The following is a 25,314-nucleotide window of genomic DNA, read 5'->3' on the forward strand; positions in this document are numbered from 1 at the left end:
AGTTCGGCACTTTGCAATTTGAGGAAATCAATGCAAATGCAAGTCCACTGTTTAGTCCTGCCAGGGTACTTACTAAAATATTGTGTTTCAGATATTGTTAAGGAAGAAAGGGTGGTCCAAATGCTTTTCTTTTTTAATCTACTGTATTCAGGAATAGGTCTAGCATACTGGTTGTAGGCAGGCAAGCAAGACACATAACTACGGAGCATCAGTAACCAAATAACATGATACTGTACAGAAATATACACACACACACACACACACACACAAACACACACACACACACACTTTATTAGGTACACCTATCTCGCAGTGGGTAGGACCCCCTTTTACTTCCAGAACAGCCTGCATTCTTTGGTTTTCACAAGGCGCTGGAATCACCCCTTCGGGATTTTTGGTCCCTGCCGACTGCAGATATTTTTGCCACTCATTCATGCTGTAGACCTCCCATTCCTTCTCATCCCAAAGGTGCTCTATTGGATTGAGATCTAGGGAATGTGCACACATTGGACTACACCGCAGTCCCTTATGTTTGTGGTACCAGCTTGAGACGGTGTGTGCTTTGTAACATTCAAATTATACTGAATTGGTGTGGATCAGGCCTAATGTATCCTCACATCATTACACCACCACCAGGAGCCAGTCATAAGGACATAGGGAAGGATGGTATCCATGGATTCATGCTTTTTATGCCAAATTCGAACATATCGTCTGGTTGTTAAGACATTAGAGATACACCTGAATGTTGTAGGTTTCAATACTAGGTGTGTGCTGATGGAACCAAGGATTAATTGCCAACAAATAAATGTCTGGAAGCATAATTATGTTCGACAATATGAAATAGGACATGTACATGGCATAATAATGTCATATTAACGTGCTATAAAACCGTGATTTAGAGATTCTGTGGACACAGTACAATTGACTAACTGCATACAACACACATTTCAGTCACTTCATTTTAATAATGAATCCTTATAATTGCCATTACATTTATAAAATGTGTTAAAAAAAATCACAGTAACAACAGTAGACATCTGTACAAATTGTATTTAGCATTGCCTAATCGATTCAATAAATATGTCCATATGCTTCCGTATCGTACAGGAATGTGGCGTACCTTGACAGGTAAATTCTGCATGCTCCACTGATATCCCACGGTGTTCCTCTTGCTGTTGTACGTGCTAATATTCAGGTACACAAATAAACATGAATAAGCAATACACAGGAATCAGAACAAAGTGCTTAGGTTTTGTGAACATACAATCTCCATACAGCACTGTATAATGTACCAAACATAATGTGTAAAAATAAGTATACAGTTAAAAACAACACAAAGGTCTATAACTGGTGTGTTTTCACATGATAAAACAAACATACAAATTCAACACCAGTTCTATTGCAATAATTATTGAAATAAAATGATCAACTGCTGCTAAGTTTTCAGTGCTTCGGTCGCTTATACTAAAACACATAACAGACAGACTGGACTGGGGCCTGAACGTGGTATTCCCTCAGTCAGCAAAATCATGACGATGTCTGATCAAGTCCTCAGACCAGCTACGTACTACAAAGCAGCACTACTATTTAAATCGATTCACTACACCTTGCTTTCATGGCTCCACCAAAGGCCATTTTATGAATAAAACTAACAAATTGATTGCTGCCATGTCTTTCCCCACACATTATGTTGTGAGCATACTGTTGGTTATGACTAATAATCATAATTACATGTGTAGCCAGGACTGAGTGCCATTCAAGACTGTATGTATAAAGGTAATTCAAATACATGTTTGAGTATGTTAAAATGTTAGAAAGCCATGCATAGCTCATGATTATTGATAATGGAAGGCAGGCATGCTTTATGTATTCAATATGCTACATACTGGATTCATTTATGGATTATCATGTTTAAACTTAATTTACTGATGTAACATTTGCTTATTATGATTCAGATATAGCACAATATGAGAAAATGCATGCACACATTTCTTCAGTGAATATTAATGTAGAATGAGGTCTAGCATTCTGTGATATATGTCCACAGATCATAAGGTAAAATAAGGGAAGAAAATGTAGAGCATGTAGAATTTGATTAGTTTTTATACACCCAATATCACATGGACTGTCAAAACAAAACAAGGTGAAGTCTTGTCACCATAGGTTTCATCTGAGAGTTCTGAATGATGTGGTTCCAACCATACTGTTTACACATATAATGCTTTAGCCTATCACCTGCCAAATAAAAGCAATCAACACATCAGTGATATAACCGTAACTTCCCTGTACTGAAATGGTTTAGTTTGGATTATGGGGCATATCTAAAACCCCACACAGAGAAAGTGGATTCCCGATGCATGAGAGCTACGGGTAGTGAGTGAATTTTTCACATATTTAGATCTCTGTATTACTGGAGGAGAACTCTTGATTTTGTATTTATTTAAGAACCAATGACAGGACATAGTACACATTACTTAAAGAAAAATGTTGTGCAGTATATTGCATGGTATCAGTCCTCCCAACACATTTGTTCTGTCCAATGCAGTCAACTAAGAAACTTAAACTAGAATCAACCTGCCTTTAGCTTGGCTGAGTTGGTTTAATTGTAAATCAGATTTTTTGTTATGAAGTTGGGAAAGAACAAAGAGACATGATGATTGTATGATTGCTACAGATATAGACATCTCTCCATAGTGGAATAATTTTAATAAAATTAATTTGCCTCTAATATCTACATATATATGCATATACATCTCCTCATAATAAATAACTATTCTATGTAATTTGATAAATAGACACGGGACATTTTGGATGCACAGTGAGAACCTGAAATAAATACTAAAAAACCAGATAAATTCACAAACTAAAAATCTGACAAAGATATGCGTATTTATTCTTGACTATGAACTGTATCTAGACGACATGCGATTCTCCTTTCTCTTTAGGTGGTCCTGTAGGAAAATCATCCATTTTAAAATTATATCTGAGAGGACAGCTTCCCAAAGGAGGGGGTGGGGAAAGGGTGCCAGTGTTCAGCAGGACCACACTGAGGCCTCCACTCTCTGCCTGTGTACAATAGGTCTGTTAGCAGCACAAGTTTGGTGTTAGACTTTGGCTGTAGCTTTCACTGGTAATGGCAGGAAAGGCAGAACTGAGATCCAAGTGTCTGGTAAAAACCCCAGATCCAGCAGGAGCTGGAGGATTGGGAGGTTCTAGCAGGCGAAGTCCTCAAAGACACTGCGGTGCACGTGATGGTGGTGGTTTGGCAGTATCGTGTTTGAGTAAGCACCCTCCACTTGACTCCTGGGTGTTTCGCAGGATTCCTGGGGATCACAGTGCCAAGCCAAACAGATACAATTCAGTCTCTTTGATGAAAAGGTAACATTAACTACAGAAACATTTGGTAGACATACTCTAATAGTAATGTTATTCACAAGATTCCTCGTATTAGACAGGAAAGGCCTACATTCAAAACCACAACAAAGGGAGGGAATTCTAAGTCTAAGAAGTCTAGTAGTCTAATCTAAAATTCGAATGTGAATTGAACATATTTGCATGTGCACCACAGCCATGCTGTTTCAGGCAGTACCTCAAGGACACAACCACAGTGACAACAAGAAAACTGAATTTAATTGATTCTAAAAGATTGAACCCCACTGTGAGTTAATTCATATTTCTGGGATTTTTATCCCTTTAACACAACCACTGTCTCCTGAATAGTGAGCCCAAAAGTGTGTGGAACACAGAATCACTGAATGGAGGGGGAATCGCAATTAGGAGTGGAAATTTCTGTTTGTTTTCAAATTTTATGTTTCATGATTATAAACAATTACAGCATGATTACGCAACAAAAACAGTGGTCGTTTCCAGCTGCTGTGGTGTGAGCTTTTATTTCTCCTTGTTGAAGCGGCTCAGTGCAACAGAAGGGCTAACATGCTAACCACTCTGCTTACGGGTAAGCTGGCCTTGGTCTTCATGTCCTCCAGGCCCACCGTAGCTACAGTGCTCGTTGGCTTGGTCTTCTGCTCCTTCTGTGGCCTCAACACACGCAGCAGCCTGCTCTTAATCACCTGGGATTTATGAAGGAGATGACTATGAGTGTACGCTATTAGGGAGCTTATATCCCACAGCACACACACACACACACACACACACACACACACCAGAGCTCAGCAGTGGATTTGCATATCATTATATGTTTACTCACACGAGAAGGTCTCATTGGTCACATTTTTACATAAGCTATTGAGAAGCCGTGCTTAATGCTGCACAGCAATGGAAGTTCCAGTAAATGCTATGTAAGAGCAGACTGAACAATAATTACAACCAAAAAAGAATAAAGAAAACAGCTGACTAAACTTCCACTGCGATAGGATTTGCAGTACAAGAGTATATTAATCTGGGCACGTGAAGAGATTCTTTAAATCTTTAAAAGAATAAAATCTTAACATAAAATAATTGTAGTACCTCATAGATGTAGTCAAATATTTCTAAAATGGTCAGAATGCTGGCACCAATGAAGAGTCCCATCTGACCACCAATGTCACCTGAACAGAGAATAAAGCATTAATTTCTGCTAATAAGAAGCACACAAAGGTTGTGTTGGAATGTTAGAATATCCTAAATTTAGTTTGTAAATCATACAGACAACAATAATTAAAAAGACCCTGGCAATGTATCCCTGCAGGCATTGCAGGAGACCACAGCATTATATGTGTCAGATAATGAGCTCACAACAACATAAGGTCAAGGGTCATCACTTTTACACATCACTTAAATGCCATGCAAAAATCAGGGTAAGTTATCCCCAATATATATTTTATGAATTTGGAAAATATTTGTTGTCCTGTCTCATTAGTGTTTTTCATTTGGGAGTAAGCAGGCAAGCATATGCTCTCCGCCCAATACTGTATGCAACCAGCTGTCATTTCTCTTAAACTCACAGTCCACCAACTTGGGAAAATGTATTATTTTTCTTCTGCATAGCCCATGGTATACAAATCTTGTAAAACAAGGAGACTAGGTCATTCTGATGCAGTTTAGCTGATTCTATATTATATTTCTGTATGTTTATTTATCCAAAAATGTAAATATTTTTTCACAAGAAATTGTAATGAAAGAGCACATACCTAATAATCCAGCCACACTGTGGGCTCTCCTCTGCTCTATAGTTTCGTAGCTTAGGGCTTCAAAAAAAATATCCAGGACAAGGAAGTTGTCCCTGAAAAAAAAAAAAAAAAAATTAGATAAAACCTTATAGGTACAAAACCATGATATTCAAACATAAGTCAAATATGTAAACATTTCTAATGTAAACCTTGTAAAAATGTATAAATTTGGCAATGTTTACATGAACTCTACATAAAGCATACATTATGATCTCATGAGCACATGAAAGCATTTTATTGCAATCATATAGAGTGTTGTGAATGTTCTAAATATACTTTATATTCATATAATGATGTGATATGGTACATAGCAGACTAATTTTGCAGAGACAGAGTTCTTGTTAATATATCCATTTGAACAGTACAAAACAATATGCCTGTATACATTATGTCACAACTATGATAGACCGACTCATAATCATGGTCACTTTAAAATGAGCATAAATATAAATAGACACACACGAGTCATACACACACACGCTCATACATACAAACCCACATACATTTGCAATGCAAACACATGAACGGACGCACACAAACACACAGCGAGTGACTGAGGGGTAATAGTTTGAAAGTTACCTGATGTATTCGACAGTTTTGTTATATCTTCGGGCCAGGAAGCGTGCAGAGCCCTTACTCGGTATCTTCACCATGGAGAGCTCTTTGCCATAGCGGGTCACCTCACAGGGTGTTTCACAGGTACAGCTGTCTGCAGAGTTCTTCAGAAAATCATCTGCAAAACCAGGCTGGCTTAGAGTTGTATACAGCTAGAATGCACACCTACAAAACCCTCAATCTTCATTGATTCATTGATTCATTGATTCATTCATTATCTGAACCTGCTTATCCTGAACAGGGTCGCAGGGGGGCTGGAGCCTATCCCAGCATAAATTGGGCGAAAGGCAGGAATACACCCTGGACAGGTCGCCAGTCCATCGCAGGGCACACACACCATTCACTCACACACTCATACCTATGGGCGGTTTAGACTCTCCAATCAGCCTAACCTGCATGTCTTTGGACTGTGGGAGTAAACCGGAGTACCCGGAGGAAACCCACGCAAACACGAGGAGAACATGTATTCCGACAGGTATTCGAACCCAGGACCTCCTTGCTGTGAGGCGCACTCAATCTTCCATGATACATTTTGAATAGTCAGAGTAATACACTGAGCATTTGGAAACTGACTTTTTTAATATGCGGACTTACATTTCCTACTGAAAATAGACTGTGAATATCCAGCCAAATCGAACAGGGATGTATTTTTAAAAGGAATTTAGCATTCAGCTCAGAATTTTTTGTCTTCTCAATTTAGAGAAGAAAAACATGTTATTGCGTTATAAGTAATATAGCAGGGATCTTCTACAAACAAAAGTAGGTGACTTCTATTGGCAAAAACAACCAAAATGAGGTTATCTGTATGCAGAAACAAGTCTATCATCTTAAGTATCACCCCTTTTCTTGACACAAGCTTGAACATTACATACCCAAAATAAAATGGCTACTATTCTTGAACCCTTGTGTCCTCTGAAAGGTAACACTTTGGGGTTTGTTTTTCAACAAATAATTACTGTAAGTATTACTAAAACTAATTTACAGACGCTCAAATACAGTGAAAGTGGAAGATTTTTTCTCACTGAAAGGTTATGTTTTTTTGTCGATACAGATTATTGTGGTGGTGCCAGGCATGCTGAGAAATACAATGAGCATTCTGCATAGTTTTTTATAATTTTTGTCTAGGAAGTTTTCCAAAAAGGACATTTGGAGACACAACTAAATTATATTATGAGTTCTATGACACTTCCCCCCACCTGTCACCCTCCCCCTACCTCTCCCTCTTTTTGTGCTCTCCTCAGACAGCAACAGGTCGTGAAGAGTGTAAAAAAAATAAGTACAATAATCACAACAAGAACATCTTGTATACTAATATATTGATTGAGGTCCATTGATTGAAGTTTTTGTCAAATACGCAACCTCCATCAACAAGTCAATAATTTAAAAGCAAGCTTGTTCCTTATTTATAAGCATACTGAATAATAATGCAATATTTTGAGAATATATTTAGATGCTCACTGATATAAAATGGGGTCACGTCAATGAAAATGCTCTCTATATTTGAACCAAAGGTGTTTTCACGGTCCTCCTCAGAAATATTCACTTGAAAATATTTGACAAGCCAGAGCGATGAGCGATTCCTTGGAAGTCCCCTTTTTGGCCATAAAATGTCAAGTACTGTTTTTGCAGAAGCGTAACAGTCTCAGAGTAAGTATTGAAAATGGTACGGTTTCGTAACTCAGGCAAAAAAATACTGAGTTGTGTTATGCAAGCCTAAGAAACATAATGCCATTTGCTAAAATGCCTCTCAGTTGTTACTTCAGTACCATACCACTAGCCGGTTCTAGGTGGAGTTGAAGTTATCCTCTATTATGCTCATGGATAGGCTTCACACCTTTACTGTGCAACTGGATAACTGATACTGGTCAAAGTATTGATGTGGGCTCATCCTGTTTGAGAAAGCCTTTACACAATGTAGATAATCGCATTCTATGTACAAGTACTTTTGTAGAAGTATGCGAAATGGATAACAATGATAATTGTTCAGATACATTTTAAGTAAACAACGGACATTCTATTGATGTTTCTTCGAGTTAGCACATTTTTAGAATTGCATTATTCGGTGGATGCTTGCCGTGAAAAGGACAATGACATTACCTTATTTTGTGTAGTACATAGATTTCCAAAATGCATAGAAGGTGAGGTCCCACCGCACTAGTTTTGCCACCCTGATGTTACAAAATAAGGAACTGTTGTTGCTAAAGCAATGGCATCTTAAAATAGGTTATGCAGATAGAACCGTGAGTTTTAATGCTTTCCAGTGGCATATCCTGCTACCATAGTAATACGAAATTGCACCGTGAAAAAAGGAATTACTGCAATGCCAAAAAACCTACATTTAAGGGGTTAAACTTGCAAGGGGGGAAATGCATTTTATTTATAAAATGAAGCAATATTACCTTTCAGAAGGGGTGAATTTATTCATATTATTTAATAGGGAATAACACAGATATGATTACGACCTTGTCATGTGTGTTATAGCTGCTGTGGATTTACTTCAGCCCCCCATTAAATGGGGTCAGTCTCCTTTTGAACAGATAATTACATTTTTAGCTTATTCCACCTGAAGATCGTAATTATATTGTTGACATCACCTGTCGCATGACAAATGTTTTTTTACAACCATCACCAGCTGCAGGCACACAGCTTACAAGAACAGACTGCATTTAGATAGCATGGCAATCAGCGGTGTTTCATAGCTGTATGAATGATGCACAGGATAGATTGAGGGAGTGGTAGGCAATATCATTCTCTGTGAATCTGTTCTGAATAATCCATATTAATGCCTCCAAACTCAACAGACAACCTAATTATTAATATGTTCATTCATAACTATTGGATTTGGTGTCACAGTGATCACAAGTGTTTATTTAAAATGAAATCTCTCCTCTTACCAAGAGCTCTCTCTACGCAGTTAATTTTGTCTGGAGAACATATGGTCTCGTTTCCTGAAAAGAAAAAATACAGTCAGAGTAAAATTCTATCATCTGAGCTTATTGCCCTAGTATATTCTTATTTATTTATTTATTCCAAATTTTAATGCAGACCAGAAATCATTCATCCGGGAACAACAAACACAACATGAATCCATATGATTCAAAAAGCACCTGGGGGGTTTTAAATAAAAGCCTCGGGAGGTTTTTGGTTGGATGAACTACGTGTTTATAAATCCTTTCCTTTAAAGGGTCAATGGCTTTGTATGCTTTGGGCAGTACTGCCAAACCACTTCCCAGTGTTTACTGACAGATACTTTAATGTTTTAGAACATTATTTTATAACCCAATTATCTATACATGATGAGCGAACATTTTAGGTAACCTACAGAGAGCAAGTCTGGTTAGAAGCACAGTGTGGTAATTCCAGCCAAAGCTTGTTCCGTCACGGTCCTGATTATACTTTGGGATGGAGTGCATGAAGTCTATCCCACAGGCATAATTATAAAGTCTTTAAAAAAACAATCAATGGGTCCCTTCTCACTGAAAAACACCACACAAGACACTCCAATGACAGGAATTCATCAACAGCACAATTAAAGACAAATAAGGCATATTCCTCTGAGCTACCGCTTTGGGAATGATTTCATGTTCCACTGTGCATTACAAAGATTTATTCAAAAACATTACACACAAATTAAGTGTTCATTAAGGCTCATGAGTGAACAGGCAAATATTTTATGGATATTTCCTGTGGCTCTGCATGACTTTGTGTCTCTAATGTAGCGAGAAAAATTGAGTTAGGCAGACATTTTAAATGGCTGACCTATTACTATGCTGCAAACGACTTGCATTGAGTAGAGCAAAAATAGTAAAAGAAAGAGCAAAATTTGTATTTGAAGTAGAAGAGTGAAATGGCAATAGGGAAATATACCTGGCATGTGCAACATTCTGCAACCACACTTGTTCACCACCTCCTTGGATTCACATTTCAGACGACACGCGCTGATGCTGTAGAACTCAAACGGTGTCACCTTTTCGTCTTTCTTGCGACATTTCCCCCAGGGTTCGGGCAGGAAGGTCAGCTGAGGAAAAACCAACAGATACTCAGATATTCGGGTTTTAGCGAAGGAGTAATTGTGAGAATTACTGAGCGGGTCGGGTGTGAGACTTCAGGACAGGTCCTAGTGACAGTGAGAGTGGAGAAGGTCCAGAAGGCTGCAGGACACTCACCTTCTGCTCCTGGCAGGAAACAAAAGTCTGAAATCCTGGAGAGACCCCGAAGCCCAGCTGGTGGATGTAGGGAGGCTCATCCTGACTGTGGATCTGCACCCGGATTCCAGCCTCCAACGATGTCTCATCTACCACACAGGCAGTCAAAATAAACATTTACGAACCCTGGTTAATTAGCAATTTACTACTACTAATACTAATAATATAGATTATGGTAATAAAGGTTACTGTCACCTTCTTGTCAGCTTCGACCAGTCTGGCCCTTCTCCTCTGACCTTTGTCATTAACAACGCATTTATGCTCGCAGAACTGCTGCACACTTGATGTTTTGGGTTTTTCGCATCATTCTCTGCAAACTCTAGAGACTGTTGCGTGTGAAAATCCCAGGTGATCAGCAGTTACTGAGAAACTCAAACCACCCTCTCTGGCACCAACCATTATTCCACTTTCAAAGTCACTTAGATCACATTTCTCCCTCATTCTGACATTTTGTCTGAAAAACAGCTGAACCTCTTGACCTGCATGCTTTTATGCATTTAGTTCCTGCCGCATTATAGGCCGATTAAATATTTTGATGAATAAACTGGGGTAAAGGTTTACCTAATGAAGTGATCATTGAGTATAGGTCATGAAGGAAAAGGCTGTTGTGGTCGAACTGAGACAAATTTGCAAAGGGTGACAATATGACCATTTGCATGTGCCAAAAATGACCAATTCATTTATTTTGTTTCGATTTCAGAATTTCTTTGATCAGCTTGGGGGTGCCATTTTGTGCCTCTCAAGTCAATTGTGTAAATAGATTATGGTCACAGACATGGAGGGGATGCTCATTTTTAATTACAACATGATAAAAAAGTAGGCAGGTACAACAGCTTACTGGTCTCTTTCCAGATGGGCAGGTATTCATCTTGCTGGATGTCCAACATAATCTCCAGGCCGTTACCCATCCCTCCCTGCTTCGATGTCTTGATTTTCTCTGCGGCCTTGTCCCCATTGAAGGTATAGCATTTTCCATATCGTGTGTAGACCTACAAAGGTGGAAGAAAGAAAGTGTGTTTGAAAAGCTACATGAAATTAGAAAGTTCATTTTATGGAATCCAGCTATTCATATTAAATTACAATTTATGTGGTTACATTACATTACATTACATTACATTACATTACATTATTGGCATTTGGCAGACGCTCTTATCCAGAGCGACGTACAACAAAGTGCATATCCATAACCAGGGATAAGTTCGCTGAAAGACCCTAGAGGTAAGTACAATTTCAACTGCTACCTGTACAACAAAGATAAGGACAAGGGCAATTTTTTTTTTTTTTTTTTTTTTTTGAACAAACAAACAAACGGAGCAAAAGTCACCAAAGTTAACTATCCAAACACTGCTTACCTAGCCAACTAAATACACCGATACACAAGTCACAGAGACAACAATTAAGGTTCACAGGGAGGTAGGGAGGGATGGGGAGAGGTGCTGTTTGAAGAGGTGTGTCTTCAGCTTGCGCTTGAAGGTGGGGAGAGATTCTATAGTTCTGACCTCAATGGGGAGTTCGTTCCACCACCGCGGAGCCAGAACAGACAGTAGTCGTGAGCGTGAGGTGGAGGTTCTGAGAGGGGGAGGTGCCAAGCGGCCTGTGGAGGCTGAACGAAGAGGTCTGGCAGGGGTGTAGGGTCTGATGATTTTTTGCAGATAAGCTGGGGAAGACCCTTTAACTGCTTGGAAGGCTAGCACCAATGTTTTGAATTTGATGCGAGCCATGACAGGCAGCCAGTGGAGGGAAGTAAGCAGGGGGGTGACATGTGAGTATTTGGGAAGGTTGAAGACCAGACGAGCTGCTGCATTCTGGATGAGTTGGAGGGGTCTGATGGCGGACGCTGGGAGGCCAGCCAAGAGGGAATTGCAGTAGTCCAGGCGGGACAGAACCATCGCTTGGACCAGGAGCTGGGTCGAGTAGGGGGTGAGAAAGGGGCGGATTCTCCGTATGTTGTATAGGAAGAACCTGCAAGACCGGGTCACCGCCGCAATGTTCTCGGAAAGGGACAGTCTGCTGTCCATCACCACGCCGAGGTTCCTTGCACTGGGTGACGGCGTGAGTGTGGTATCCCCGAGGGAAATGGAGAGATCCAGATGGGGAGAGGTATTAGCAGGGATGAATATCATTTCAGTTTTACCTGGGTTGAGCTTTAGATGGTGGTTGTCCATCCAGCTCTGGATGTCCCTCAGGCAAGCAGAGATACGGGCTGGAACCTGCGTATCAGACGGCGGGAACGATACGAAGAGTTGGGTATCGTCCGCATAGCAGTGGTAGGATAGCCCATGTGCAGTGATCACAGGGCCAAGGGAGCGAGTGTAGAGAGAAAAAAGAAGCGGGCCAAGGACTGAGCCCTGGGGAACTCCTGTGGCGAGGGGTCGAGGTGTCGATACCGAACCAGCCCAGGCAACCTGGAAGGAGCGACCAGAGAGGTAGGACTCAATCCAGTCCAGGGCTGTGCCACAGATGCCCGTTGCTGACAGGGCAGACAGGAGGATGGAGTGATCCACAGTGTCGAAGGCAGCAGAGAGATCTAGAAGAATGAGGACAGAGGAGAGGGAGGCTGCTCGTGCGGCATGAAGCGACTCACTGACGGAGAGGAGCGCAGTCTCTGTCGAGTGGCCCGATCTGAAGCCAGACTGATGGGGGTCTAGCAGGTTGTTGTTAGAAAAGAAGGAAGAAAGTTGAGTAGAAGCGGCTCGTTCTATAATTTTAGAAAGGAAAGGAAGAAGAGATACCGGGCGGTAGTTCTGGATGATGGAAGGATCCAGGGTAGGCTTTTTTAGCAGGTTAGTTTCAGAGGTAACTTTGATCATTTGAAAACATCAATCTGAGACACGCTAACATCCTGTAGGCTTAGTAATGAGTCCCCCCCATTGCCCTAGTTATACTGCAGATGGACTCTGCTGACGTTCACTCTAGTTACTTTCCAGGTTGTCTGTATGATGCTGTCTGTAAATGTAGTGCCATGTTTTACACAGCTAAATTACAGCTGGCAAGGTTGATTTCAGTTATTTCTGAGTTTGAGTTACTCTAAGCTGTAGATCACAACTCTGTTCAACACTGCTTGTAGACAATGTACTATGTAGATACAATATAAATAGATAACACTTATCTTAAAAAGTAACATGACGCCTGTGTCTACTGATTCTACAAAGAGGGTCAATTGCGTCATATCAATAGAAGATAGAGAAAATCAAAAAGGATAAGTTCTATTATGTTTTTTAATATGTCAGATTTGCTAAAAGTGCTTGTTTCAATATGAACAGATGTGATAAAAGATTTATTTCTTCCATACATGCATACATCCTTTAACTTTTCAGTAGTAATCCCGGAACAGACATAAAAACGTTAATAAAATGATCAGAAAGAATCAGCAGTGGGCTACAAAAATAAAGTGCAAAGCTGGGAAACGAAGCCTGTGGACACTGTGTCGAACATTACAGGGTCTTATTTAACTCCCATAAATCAGCCCAAACATCAAACAGACTTTTGTGATGTCTAAATCAAGATACAAATATGAAGCAACACATAAACATTAATTTAGAAGCCGCACATGTACTCCGGTCTCTGATGGCAACATGAATCAAAGTGATGGTGGTCTGGGCACTTTAATACACCACACCAGATTCTTTAGCACCATCTGCAACTGAAATTAAAGAGAGGAAAATTCACTACATGAGCATTGTACAGATGCTCATAAATTAGCACACACGCATACTGTACACACATGCATTCAAAGTCACACACAACAAAAACTCACACATACATATGAAGCACTCAGTAAATACACACACATACAGGGACACACAAGTCCAAAAAAACCCATTTATTTACTTTTGTTTATTGTCACTTCCATTATGACGTATATAATAATATACAGACCTAATTGGGCATTACATCAATAGGTTTTAAGGTACTTAAAGGTACAATAGGTATGATAGGAAGGGATTTACTATAGTCTTGTAACAATGTTTTAATACAAAAATCTTACCTATTGTACCTTTAAATGTATAATGCTTACATGTACAAATCCACAGTCTGGGACAGTCCATAGTCGTGTAAGCTGGAGGCCACAATGTCACAGCAAAAGCAGTGAGCTAAGTGGCATGAAAGCAGGTGCCTTTGATTGACACTATTAATTTGCTGTTGGTTTAATCTCTTTAGGACAGGTGCGGCTTGCAATGTGCCCCATCATCCCATTTATACCAATACATTGAGAGACTTGAGTCTCACCAGCTAGGTCTGATCTGGCTAATAACCCTAAGTCACTGAACCAATTGAACATATAGGCCACCTGATCGATGAACACGTATTCTCCTGGTAAGTCTCAGCCAGAATTGGCAAGCTAAAAAGTTATATTTTATATATTTCACCAAAGTGTGTTGCTGCGGGGGAATTCCCTCTACAGTTTAATTTAGTGTAAATCTTTCATCCACAGACAAAGCAGAGGCATTCGTTTCAAGCTCCTGGAGGATGTATAGGGGATTTTGCCTACATTTAGTACAGGTGCTGGATATGCATGAATTGTAATGGGATGAACCAAGTTAATCCAAGTTAGGTATCCGGGAATATGGGATAAAAAGTTGATCGCAAAAAAAATGCATATATGGGATAGGATGTGAAATAAAAACCATACTCTGTTTTATACTATATACTGTTAAAAGATGGTTTTTAAATGCAGTTGCCAATTTATGGAGTATTAGTGTTCAAAACTTAGTGTTCTGAGATATTGATATAAATTAGGAGCCCCTCATGAGTGTGTGGGACCACTGGCGGAGAGGGGCAACACATGAAATGCAACTGAAATAAAACTGTAAAATCGGTCAAACAGAGTCTATCCAGACTAGCGAGGAATTCCCGAGGAAGCGGACGGTTCTCTTGTTAGTGGAAGTAACAGAAAAAGAGAATAAAAACACCCCGGCGTTTCGTCAAAAGAAAATCGACCAGTAAAAAACGGTCGAAGAGAGCTGATAAGGCGGAAGAGTTTTGAAATGTTAGAACACGGTTCTTCCAGAGATGCGGAAGAAAACCCCCGCCTCTCGCTCCTCTCAACTAAGAGGGCTTAAACAAAATGAGAATGACTCACAAAGAGAGTGCTGACTGCTGAAATGCCAGGCAGCGCATCTCAGGGTGAACCACCCGACGAAGGGAAAAACAGAAATACCAGTCCCTACGCTGGGCCTATCACTAAGGAGGTTCCGGAATGTCTTTCAAGGAAAAAAGCAATCCAGTCCTCCGAATAGCTCTTTACCAGCTCAGTGCATATAGCAGAATGAAACACCAAAGCCCAGAGCAGTGTCAGGATGATGCTTAAATAGCTCTCCACACAGCTGACAGAGATAGGCACTGATTACACCTGCAAAAACCATATTACAGATCACAGAAAACATGAAGTATTTATATAACTATAAGCAGACCCAAATTGGAAAACAAAACCGAGCCAAGTATTAAACTATACATCTAAAAAACAAACAATATACAGCTAGCTTAATGATGTGAATATATATGCAGTAGTGTCACACATGCAAAATACACTCCTAAAACCCTAAAAGATCCTCAAACTCCTCCACCTTAATAGTGTATCTCCAGCCGTGCTTAGAGTCTGCCGAAAGTCATGAGCATAATTTTTTCAATGGAACTCTCCAATTGGCTTTATGATATTGTCAGTTAGTCATCGAAGCAGCGGTAGATAATTCGGTATTTGGTTATTTGCTATTTAAATGCAGGACTGGCTTTTTTATGTGAGAGCATTGTCTTGCTTTTAAACACATTTTACGGATCAAAAATGGGTTAAGAAACGATGGTTTTGCTAACGTTTGATTAGGAGAAGTGCTTTATTGCCCAGTGGGCCTCAGGGCAGCAGTCTCAGGGGGTTAAAGAGTGCTCCTCACTGCCGATGTTACCCTGTTTCATGAGCAAATAATACTGCCTATGATCTGTGTCATTACAGCAGAGCATGTATCTGTAAAAAATGATTTATTGTCCGAAACAATATTTCTGCACCCCTCAATCTTGATGCCAACTCTTCCATGTTGTTGTTAGACATTTTAGTTATGAATAGATGAAAAACATGACAGCATGACATCAGAAGTTCTGAGTGTTTTAAGGTGCAAGTTAAGGTGCCACTCCCTGACATGAGAAAGGGGAGAAGTCCAAGACAAAATAGAAGAAAGGCCCAAAACCATCACCTCCCCAACAGTGTACAGGTATCTCTCTACTTTGATGCTTCACATTGAACAATGAGGCAAACAAGCATTCATCATATGAAAAAACTGTTGAAGGTCCAATTCAATTCATCTGTGTCTTCAAGCTAGCAAAGTACAAAGCTGAACTTCACTATAACGTGTTATTAATTTATGATTTATACGGTTCTTGTTGCAGAAGAACCCAGGAGGTGTTGCCCCTTGCTCTGTTGGGACCCTACACAGCATGGCCCCAAACCAAATAGAAAGCAGGTGCACACAGTGATTTATTTTGCGACCATACATTAACAGTGCAAACTCAATTAAAACATATAGAAACAGATATATCGCTTCTGCACTTCTCCACTGCAAGCCGTTATGTACATTGAAATGCAATTAGTGTCTTCACCGCTAAATATGTTTTGGAAATGTGCCAGACTACATCTAATTTGCATGAATCTTTCCCCTTCCAGCACCATACTTAATTGCGCCTAATGTCTGTCCATTAAGTCTTTTGGCAGTGTTTTCCCAATAAAATCGCCCGTTTTTTTTCTTTTTTCTTCATCAGTTTTGAATACCTTTGTGGGCTAACCCCGTGCAGCATGCTATCGCTAACCCCTCGCCGTCTGAAAACTATTTAACACCCTCTTTATGACAGTCGTCTGACAGCCAGCGGGCACTCCTCTCCCCGCGCACTTGTCTCTAATCCATCAGAATCGGCCGAACGCCCCCCTCGGGAACATCAATTTACTTCGCATCATGCGGCTGGATGTCACTGGCAAGCCTTTCATTTGTGTACGAGGCGAATTTAAATTCATTACCGATGGCAGCGGACCGCTTCGGCGCCCTGATTGGCAGCTCATATCCATTAAGTGTGGCATGTGCACGGTTTGATAAGGGTGACACGAGCTGTGTTCAGGTTTAATGGAATCATTAATCTGAAACAAGTCCTCTCTGCTTGGGGAGTGCCAAATATTTTGCCGATGCTTTGGATTATGGCGACCCGTAACCCAGATTTTATAACCTTTTTTAGCTGATAGGAAGTGATGTGCTCAGTGAACTCTAATGTACCAGCAACATTTAGTTGGCAACATTTTGTGTCGTTGCTCATACAAAATTGCCTATTGGTAATGCTTTGGTGCTCTTGACTGTCACACACAGGTTGAGAATGTGTGCCCCACCCGAAATACAAGAGAGATTTTATTGATCTCTATTGAGATGTTCCACAAGCCCCAGTGTAGCCACGATAAGATCCGCACAGCTGTTGGGCCCTTGAGCAAGGCCCTTAACCCCACATTGACCCACAAGGGATGAGGCTGTCCCCTGCTTAGGCTAATCAACTGTAAGTCGCTTTGAGTAAATTTTGGCAGCTAATTAACAAATTATTATTACTATTATTATTAGTAATATAGATTTTATAGATATAACAACAAATGTTCATAAGCAGGCCTTGACCTGAGCAAGTACATCGTCATTATAGGACAGTTTCTTTGTGAAAAAAGATTAAGTCACTTACACTATCTATTTTGTGAAGAACTACAGAGAATGAAAAAGATAAATGAGAAAAGATGGAACTTTTACTGCAAAGGTCAGTTCATATTCCTAACTTCTGGAAAAAAAACTCAGATACCAGCATATCATTACAGCCCATCCACACAATTTGCAGTTACATTTAAGCCTGAAATAGACCCTGACTAATGATGAGTTATCCCTTTTCAAGACACGCGAGTAGTAGTTCTGCTGTCATCTCTACCCCACACAACACATTGAAACAATAGCTGTCATTATAAGGTAAGCAATTTGAATAAAAGGAGAGGAGTTTCATCGTGGCAGTTAGCAGTTAGATTAGAATTAGCAGTGTGGGGGTTCCGCTTCACTTGAGTTTTTCTCTGGCAGCGGAACAGCTTAGTGTCTTTTCCAGCACTTTGGCACACAGTCAAACGCAATATTGCACAGCAGTCCTAACTTCATTAAACAACTGACTGTTGGTATATTTTTAAGTGGCTTATTACTCCTGCAAACAACATGCTACGCTGGGTCATGTCAACGATTTGTTAGCACTGCTTTATTATCACAAACAGGGCACTTCAAGCATTTTTTCCCCCACCATAACTGCAGGATTGCCAGTGGGACGTAGCCTACTACAGGTTTAATACATACACAGTAAAGCCTATTAGAGCTCTTGTATAAAGAGCGCTTACTTTAACTAAACACTTCTGAATGTTTGGAGTCCATATTAATTTGATATAAATAAGTGGAATAAGGCAATATTCAAAATATGAATATTATGCATTCTGTGGAATTCTGTATGAATATTTCATTATTAATAGAAATTGCAAGTGTCTGCTTTTGTGTATAAAAAGCATTTGACATTTTTTAGTTATTTGCTTTGTTTACTTACTTTAAGTGCTATTTGTTCTGAATATCTAAACTGCTGGAAAGAGAGATTATTCATGGGATATGAAAATGAATCCATAGTAATAGCTAATGTTGGGGGGCAGGGGATTATAAATGGAGATCAGTGTCTGCGCGCTTTGGCTGCAGATGGTGGTTTCACTCCTGGAGGTGTGTTAAGAGCTAAGTTATTCCTTAGCACCAGGAAACGGGGTTTTCACACTATAGGCTAAATGACACTGTGGTGAAGGAGCTGTTGTGTGGCTGTGAAGGTCACAGATTTGATCTACAGCAGTAAAGCCTGGGCTGTGACTCAGAGACTGATGCACCTTGGCTTGGTGGGGTTTCTGGGAGGACAAAGAAAAAAAAAAAGGATGGGAAGGGTTACAGAGGAGCTTAAATCCTTGTCTCTTTCAGAGTCAAAACAATGACATTAAGTAAGGCACAAATAAAACTGCAGAGGATTGTAGGTTGCTGGTATGCAAAAACTAAGCTACTCTCTACTTGTGTCTGTATAGAAGGTGCTTCAATTTCCTGCCTGTTGTAAACTGAGGTTTCAGTCTGAAACAGGCCAATCGGGGGTCAGAATATAGTTTAGCACAGTGGCTATAATAGAAAGGATACAGCTGTCCAGGTGTTCAAAGGCATCGCAGAGTTTAAAAAAAAAAGGCGTACCAAGGATATAACTATCTTTACGGCAGTCTAGACAATCAGTTTTACGAAGGATGGCAGTAATGACTGGTGAAAAGATGTCTTTGTCCGCCATTTTATAGACAGTATTCCTTTATGGACAGGATTTTATAGACAATAGCTACCCTCAAAATACAGGCAAAAGGGAGGGCTGTTACACTGGCAGTGTGACTGTGTGGAAAGCCCCTTGTGTGTACTGCACTTCTGCCTCTAGATGGGTGGTTTCCTTAATGAGGATTAAGATGAAAGTTGGGTTGCTGTTTGAGGCAATTGAAAGCCTGGGCCTAGATGAAAGAGTATTGGGGATATATTATTACAGCCGGGTGAGAAAGGGTAGCTGCATACAGGAAGCTGTCATCTGTGCTGAGATGGAGCAGCTGCATAAATATAATTGATATAAAACATAAAGATGAGAAAGATACGTAGATAAGGGATCTGGCCCGACTGATGAGTTGTGTTTCCACAGCAGAACTAGGAAAGACGACTAAGGTTTTAAAGACATGGCTTGAAAACTAAGAAATAAAAAAAAAAAGAAATCCCTCATTGCTCAGTCCAGAGGAAGGTCAATACCCGATCATCATGAGTCTGTAATTAATCTGGCAGTTTGCAAGATTCTCGTTTTTGGTTGTTTCAGTGACATCTGCATTGGTAGGTTACAGCGGAATTGCCCACAGCAAATCCCATGCAGTCTTTCAAATAACAACAGTATCCCCCATGTTGTGACGTAATTCAATAGACACACAAAAATAACAAAGCCTCTTGTATCAGGACAACCCCAATTTATGTTAGCTTGCAATTGATGTTTAAAGTTTTGACTTGCTAGTGCAGCGCTACTGAACTCCACGTCCTGCGGGCCGCGGTGTCTGCAGGCATTTGCTTCAACCGTGCGCTACACCACCCGACTTCACAAATTAGCTTATTATCTGAACCAAGCGGGAAAAATAATTAGTGAAATCAGGTGGAACAAATGCATGCAGACACTGCTGCCCGCAGGACATGGAGTTGTGTAGTGCTGAGCTAGTGGGTACAGAGATGCCTGCCCAAATTTTCTGCATCATTCCGTATGTGATTCTCTTCTTCGAAACTCCACCCTTTGAAACAATATTACATTTTAATTCCTGTTCCGTTCACTTTCTGTTTTGGCAGGCCTGCCCTCTTCAAATCAATCTGGGGGCATTTCCCAAAGCAGGATTACTGAGTTAGCTGGATAGCTCTTTTTACTTTGGTCCATGTTTCAGACAGTCAGCATAGGTTTTACTCTAATCTTTGTGAAACAGGGTATGGGTCTTTCCTTTGGTAGCACAAATAATCAAACTTTGACATTTCTTCACCCAGCAATCCTTCACCAAACTAATTGGCTTCAGCCTGCAACCCGTTGCCTTCTTTTGGAATTTAGTGCTGCGCTGAATGCGTATGTACATTTATAAGGTAATTATAGATTAATTTGCTATTGCCTAAAAGCTGCCAATGATGAAATGTATCAAAAAGGAAATGTACAGTATTTATAAAAAAATGGTATATCCTTAAGAATTTCTTTGTGTAGTTTTCATGCTGATTGGACACTTGACTGTAGAATGAAAGGCAGATGCATGTTGAAAGATGTGTGGCTGGCATTCAGGAGTTTGTGATTGAATGCACGAGAAGAACTCCAAAGCAGTTTGTTCAGTAACATCATGCTTCCAGACACATTTTGTTACATTGTTCAATGGCATATTAAGCCCAAAATGATCCCAATGCTAAGTAAAGTCCTGCATATTGGGAATAAGAATTTATGGCAAAAAATAGCTCACAAGGGACAAAATTATTTTTGGTGTTGTAGTGGACTATTTGAGGAAATGCCTTGTGCCTCAAGTAATGTAAAACAAAACAGGATGTACAACAAAAATCACAGACCATAAGTTACACTAAAATGACACAATGCCATCGACCCCAATTTAAATAGTTTTTCCCCATTTAAGTCAGCACATGAAAGAAACTCTACATACTATATAAAGAGGAGGGCAATGACAAGTTCCCGGTCTTAAAGAGATGACTTACAAGGACAGACTTGAGGCACTTAATCACTTTAGTCTCAGTAAGAAGAGGCTCAGAGGGGATTTGATCAAAGTATTTCAAATTTAAAAGGGACTAAGAAGACTGCCTGTGGACTTCATTTCAGGCAGAGTCTTGTTAACAAAACCATGGGGCAGAGAGGTGGAAATAAGCTAAAAGTCAATTTCACAGACACTAGAACACATTTCTTCCCGCAGAGAGTTATTAATGCATGCAATAACTCGCTAAGATTTATAGTGGGGTCAGATACCCCTGAAATCCTCTAGACCAAAATGGTTCTGATAATTAGCCAACTACTGAACTTCTTGATGTTTTAACGAAGCACAGCAGGTGAGAAGTTTTTTTGGGTTACAGTAAGAGCAAACTCCGGTGGCTAAGACAGCTATGATAATGAATTATAGTGCACAGTGATCCTAGGCAGGTTTTGGCAGAAAGGCTTGGCAGATAATTATTTTTAAAAGAAGACTTATTGTACACGTTTTACTAGTGTACTATAAATATGCTATCCTGTCCTTCCTCCATAGGTATATACTGTACATACCCTCATTGAGCACTTTATTAGGAACACGTGTATACCTACTTATTCATGCAATTATCTAATCAGCCAATTGTGTGGCAGCAGTGCAATGCATACAATCTTGGAGTAGCAGGTCAGGAGCTTCAGTTAATGTTCCCATCAACTGTCAGAATGGTGAAAAAACTGTGATCTCAACCATTTAGACCGTGGCATGATTGTTGGTGCCAGGTGGGCTGGCTTAGGTATTTTCTGTAACTACTGATCTCCTGGGATTTCCACGCACAACAGTCTCTAGAGATTGCCGAGAATGGTCCAAAAAACTAAAAACATTCAGTGAGCAGCGGTTCTGCAGACAGAAACACCTTGTTAATGAGAGAGGTCAGAGGAGAAGGGCCAGACTGGTCAAAGCTGACAGGAAGGTGACAGTAACGCAAATAACCACACATTACAATTGCAACAGTGGTACGCAGAAGAACACACAAAGCGTCAAACCTCTAAGTGGATAGGCTACACCAGCAGAAGACTAATATGTCAAAAGTGTAATAAATACCTAATAAAGAGCTCAGTGAGTGTATATTACATATAGTGTGTACATAATGTACATATATTTTGCAGGTGTAACTATTCAAACTACTGTAAAAAAGTGAAATTACTTTTTTGTTCTCAGCTCCTTTTTGTATATTTGATCACTTGAATCCATCTACAAGATTCCATAATGCACTTCTTGTGTGCCAGCAACCATGGGAAACCATGGATTTCCATGTAGGAAATTAAGGTAGTGGGGAAATCGAAAGAAATATTGTATTCATCACAATATAAATGGCTTAATGCATCCAGAGAAACATCGCATCATGCACATGTCATGTGACCCTGCGTTGCATTCTGGGTGGCTCACTGGTGATGGTAAAAGCAGAACACTCTGCTGGTAATGAGGGGCAATATTGGGTACTAATTAACAACTAGACACTTGCTGATATAATATTGAGAATTCCTGAGTTAAATAGCATTTTTTGAATAGCATTTCTTTCTTCCATAAGTTTGGAAACAGCAATGAATGTAACGACGCCTCTGGAAACTTTATATTGCCGTGCAAACTGATTCAACACTTCCATTCTTTCGCCATATTTCCCTACAAAATGTACAGCTGTACCTGGAAACTGCTATTAAGTGCAAAATATCACATTTGCCATATATGGAACAAGTATTTTCCTGGGTCTTTTAGTCAGCCTTTGATGATTTTTTCAGATCAAAACAATACCCAACACAGGACATGAAGTAACAGTTCCCGTCACCGCAAATGATATGAAGTGACATCCTCCACGCTCTCCTCACAGTGTGTGCTGATGTCATTGTTAGAAACGAGAGCTTGTAAAATGAGCATTTTGCTTACAAGTGACAAGTGCACAGCAGCAGACTTTGCTGAAGATTAATACTCCACATGAACACTTGTAAATTTTGCCCTTAACAGATGCTCCTGTTCCAAGCCATCGCCTTGTGTGCAATTACACATTTGTTTCCCCTCTGAATATTGTGCCAAAAATAACTGTTTATGTGCAAATAAAGCAGCTTTAAGACCACATGTGGTTCGGTTGTGTTCACTGAGCAAAGCAAAGAGCCATGCAAAGCTCTCTTGTGTCCACCAGAGGGAGCAATAAGCCCAGAAGAGCATGCCATACGAGGAGTCTATTTAGACTGTTAAAATGATTATTTTTCACGCTTAGATAGGAACGGCATTGTTCAAAGGGTAGGAATAATAGAATTTTATAACTTTTTTAACTTTTAAAACATTAAACCGGCACACTACGAGCATTTGCTTGCCAGAGTATCTGGTTGAGCAGCAGAGGAACGGAATTACTGTATGTATCAGTCGACTCTGGATTCCAGATGGCAGAGCTAATATATAAGCTGATCACACTGCACTTATTTCCTGAGCTCCAACCCGCTGCGGTGATCTAACGCGGTGATCGGCCGCACGTAGAGCCCCCATTTCGGCTCACGCTCCTGTGGAGCGCACGGCACTCAGCCGCATGGACCACAGCCATCCTCACAGATGTTGGCCGGGCAGGCGGGCGGGCTTGTCGACCGCAAATTGGGATCACGAGGCCACAGGACAAAGTCCAGCCAGGCAAGCTTCCTAAACGCCAATGCTGGGGATGGTCAAGAAATGTCTCAAGGCACCCTAATGAGGGTACTGTTTAGGTGCCAAAGTCGAGAGCATAATCATTACTTTTTATATGATCCTTATAAGGGAAGAGGACGGTTTCAAAGAACACAATTTTCAAACAGGGACATTATGCTTGGTGTTTTTCTTTTCAGTGATATCCACCATTGTCATTTAATTCATACTGTACAGTATGAATCTTTTTAACAAAACTGGGCACCCGCTAAGGTAACCCACCAAGGTAAGATGAATATTGTAGTTTCACAGCAGTATGGTATTTTATCACAGTAAGACCTCCAGGACTCCATTTTGTCAACATGCACTTTATCCTTCTGGCTTAAATAGAGGGGGGCTCAGTATTCTCCAGAGCCCTTACAAAAATTGTTTCACTTCAAAGAGAAAAGTGGAGTACAGGCTATGGAACCAGATCAAGGTCAACAGTTTCAAAGCTTGAAAAAAAGAAACATAACTGAAAATGAAAAAGTTGAAACTGTACATGCCTTGAAACTGAAAATAATAAAAATATGAATAAAATCAAAAACATTGGATGAAAAGTAGTACAATTTCAACATACATACAAAAAAAAAACATTTACATGGAATTGTGTTTGATAAAATGTCTTGTCTTTGGGTTATTATTATTTTTTTAATTTGTTTCAGATTTTTTCCCCATTTTCTCCTAATTTGGTTGCCAATTGTACCACATCTATTCCAATTACCCATGCCAACTACTTAGAATACACTGTTTACGTCCTCATCCCATGGCGGCCTTGTGAGATCTAGTGATCTGTAGAACGACATGGCTTCTCCGTGATTCTGAGGTGATCAGAGCGTAACTATATATATATATGGTGATCCTACTAACCCAGCCGAGTCCCTCCCCTAAATTATGCCAATCCCACGTGAGCCGGGCCAAACTTGTCTCTCTGCAGGGCTGGGATGCGAACCCTGGTCCTCGGTGTGCGACTGCATTGGACAGATGCCTCACGGTTTGGTGCCTTAACCGTGCACCTCCGTCTCTTTTCATTTTCATTTTCAATTTCAAATCTTTTTCAATTTTGAATTGTTTTCCTTCAACAAGGTTTTGTTTTGGCGTGGGGGGTCAGAAGAGAGGGTTGTAATGGGGGCATGATGGGGGCACAAACTCCAAGACAAGTTGAAAAACACAAATCTTCTCTTATCATATTCTTTGACTTCAACTTTCTTTCCTTTCAAAGAATAACCCAAGATATCAAAGATATCAAACCAGAGCGACCTTGGCGAACGAAGCAAGTTTCAAATGGCAGAGGTATACAGTACACCAAGTCAATGTTTGTTCACAACATTAGTATGTT

The 25,314-nt window shown here is 40.2% G+C and overlaps 1 protein-coding gene across 2 annotated transcripts in view; it reads right to left on the minus strand.

Annotated features, from left to right (window-relative positions):
• Positions 1–945: 945 nt before the first annotated feature.
• LOC133124269 (acid-sensing ion channel 4-A-like) overlaps positions 946–25,314 on the minus strand; it is a 97,374-nt gene continuing 73,005 nt past the window's right edge. Inside the window, exons 2-10 of one of the 2 annotated variants that reach the window (XM_061235312.1) lie at positions 10,827–10,977; positions 9,950–10,077; positions 9,651–9,801; positions 8,678–8,731; positions 5,748–5,901; positions 5,130–5,221; positions 4,468–4,547; positions 3,966–4,070; positions 946–3,323 (exon numbers count right to left, since the gene is read on the minus strand). In XM_061235312.1, coding sequence (XP_061091296.1) covers positions 3,213–3,323; positions 3,966–4,070; positions 4,468–4,547; positions 5,130–5,221; positions 5,748–5,901; positions 8,678–8,731; positions 9,651–9,801; positions 9,950–10,077; positions 10,827–10,977 — 1,026 coding nt within the window. In that variant the 3' untranslated portion in view covers positions 946–3,212. Of the gene's footprint in view, positions 3,324–3,953; positions 4,071–4,467; positions 4,548–5,129; positions 5,222–5,747; positions 5,902–8,677; positions 8,732–9,650; positions 9,802–9,949; positions 10,078–10,826; positions 10,978–25,314 lie in introns of both variants that reach the window. The other variant, XM_061235311.1, reaches the window with a different exon arrangement.

This window comes from Conger conger, chromosome 3, assembly GCF_963514075.1.
Source record: "Conger conger chromosome 3, fConCon1.1, whole genome shotgun sequence".
NCBI classification, from domain to species: Eukaryota; Metazoa; Chordata; class Actinopteri; order Anguilliformes; family Congridae; genus Conger; species Conger conger.